Here is a 1,333-nt window from a genome sequence, read left to right on the forward strand (position 1 = left end):
CTTCAAGCTCATAGAGATCCGCCTGCCTCTACCTTCTAAATGCTGTGCACTACCATACCTGCTTTTGAAAATGTATTTTATGTGTGTGTGCTGAGGTCAAAGGCAACCTTTGGGAGTTAGTTCTCTCTCCACCATGTCAGTCCTGGGGATTGAAGTTGGGTCATCAAACTTGGTGGCCAGCACCTTTTTCTGCTGAGTCCTCTCCCTGTCTGACTTTTGCAGTTCTTTCATGCTCAGATGTGGGTCACAGAGGTGCCACAGTCCTCGGCCTGTGCATCCTCTGTCATAGTTGCTATTGCACTGGTCCATTTTGTTCTGGGTGATCTGGAGATGAAGGTTTGGGGCAGGGAAGCACTTCCAAGCTGGGGTCCTGGAGAGGGAGAGAATGTGTTCAGAAGAGGATGTGAGGACCACAAGATGACGTTTGTTGTCCCCCTGCTTTCCCTTACCCTGTGCTCTCTTCTGCAGCTGGACTCTGAAGATGCTGAGCCAAACTTTGATGAGGATGGTCAGGACGAGTACAATGAGCTCCACATGCCTGTGTGACCCTCAAGATGGTGGCCCTCCGAGACCCCACCTTGGTGACTCACCTCAGGACCCAGGGATGTGCCTGGAGTCACTGCCCATGCCAGGACAGTGGCCCCTTGACTTTCACAGCCCAGACGGCACCGGCTTTGAAGTCATTATAACACACTCCTTGTCTTGTGTCTGCCTCATTTTCTTGGTGCCACCAAATGTGGCTTGTCAGGCCACATTTACCTCTCTGAAATGTTACCAGGGTCATCCAGACTGGAAGAGATTTGAAGCAAGGGACAGAGAGGGCTTGAGGGGGAGGGGTAGATTCAAGACTACAGAGCCCCAAGCTGGCTCTCGCTGTTCCCTTCTTAGCTCGCTTGAGTGTAGTTGAAGAGCAGGAGGTTCAAGGTCTACTGAGGGTCACATGCCCATTAATCTAGCCCTGGATTAGAAAGGAGGGGACGAGGAGACACTGCTTCCCTTTAGTCGCTAGGGAAATCAGGGTGACTTTAGTCCTCTGGAGCTACAAAGATGAATGAAAAATGTATCTAGGAAGCATGGGTAGCGGCTCAACCCCCTAGACGCCAGGATGGCGCGGGGTTTGGGGCCCACTGGACCATTTTAGATTCTTCTGGCTTAAGAGTGAAGCGGTTCTAGGATTCCTGAAGCCACTCCTTGTGCAACAGTCTGTTTTGCCAGAAATAACCCTGGAGGCCTTGAGGAGGGTGGAAACAGGACCCAGTGCATCACGGTTGCTAGGTAACCAGCCGCCTGGCGCCTGCCGGCCTTGTATAGCCCTCTGGTGGTTGTTTTGGCG

The 1,333-nt window shown here is 52.2% G+C and overlaps 1 protein-coding gene across 1 annotated transcript in view; it reads left to right on the forward strand.

The window, feature by feature from the left end:
- The window catches only part of Slc4a3 (solute carrier family 4 member 3), a 12,998-nt gene extending 12,293 nt beyond the window's left edge, over positions 1–705 (forward strand). The window contains exon 23 of the mRNA XM_032901429.1: positions 469–705. Within this exon, the coding sequence (XP_032757320.1) occupies positions 469–546 (78 nt within the window). The 3' untranslated portion in view covers positions 547–705. The remainder of the gene's footprint in view (positions 1–468) is intronic.
- The last annotated feature ends 628 nt before the right edge of the window (positions 706–1,333 follow it).

This window comes from Rattus rattus, chromosome 4, assembly GCF_011064425.1.
Source record: "Rattus rattus isolate New Zealand chromosome 4, Rrattus_CSIRO_v1, whole genome shotgun sequence".
NCBI lineage: Eukaryota > Metazoa > Chordata > Mammalia > Rodentia > Muridae > Rattus > Rattus rattus.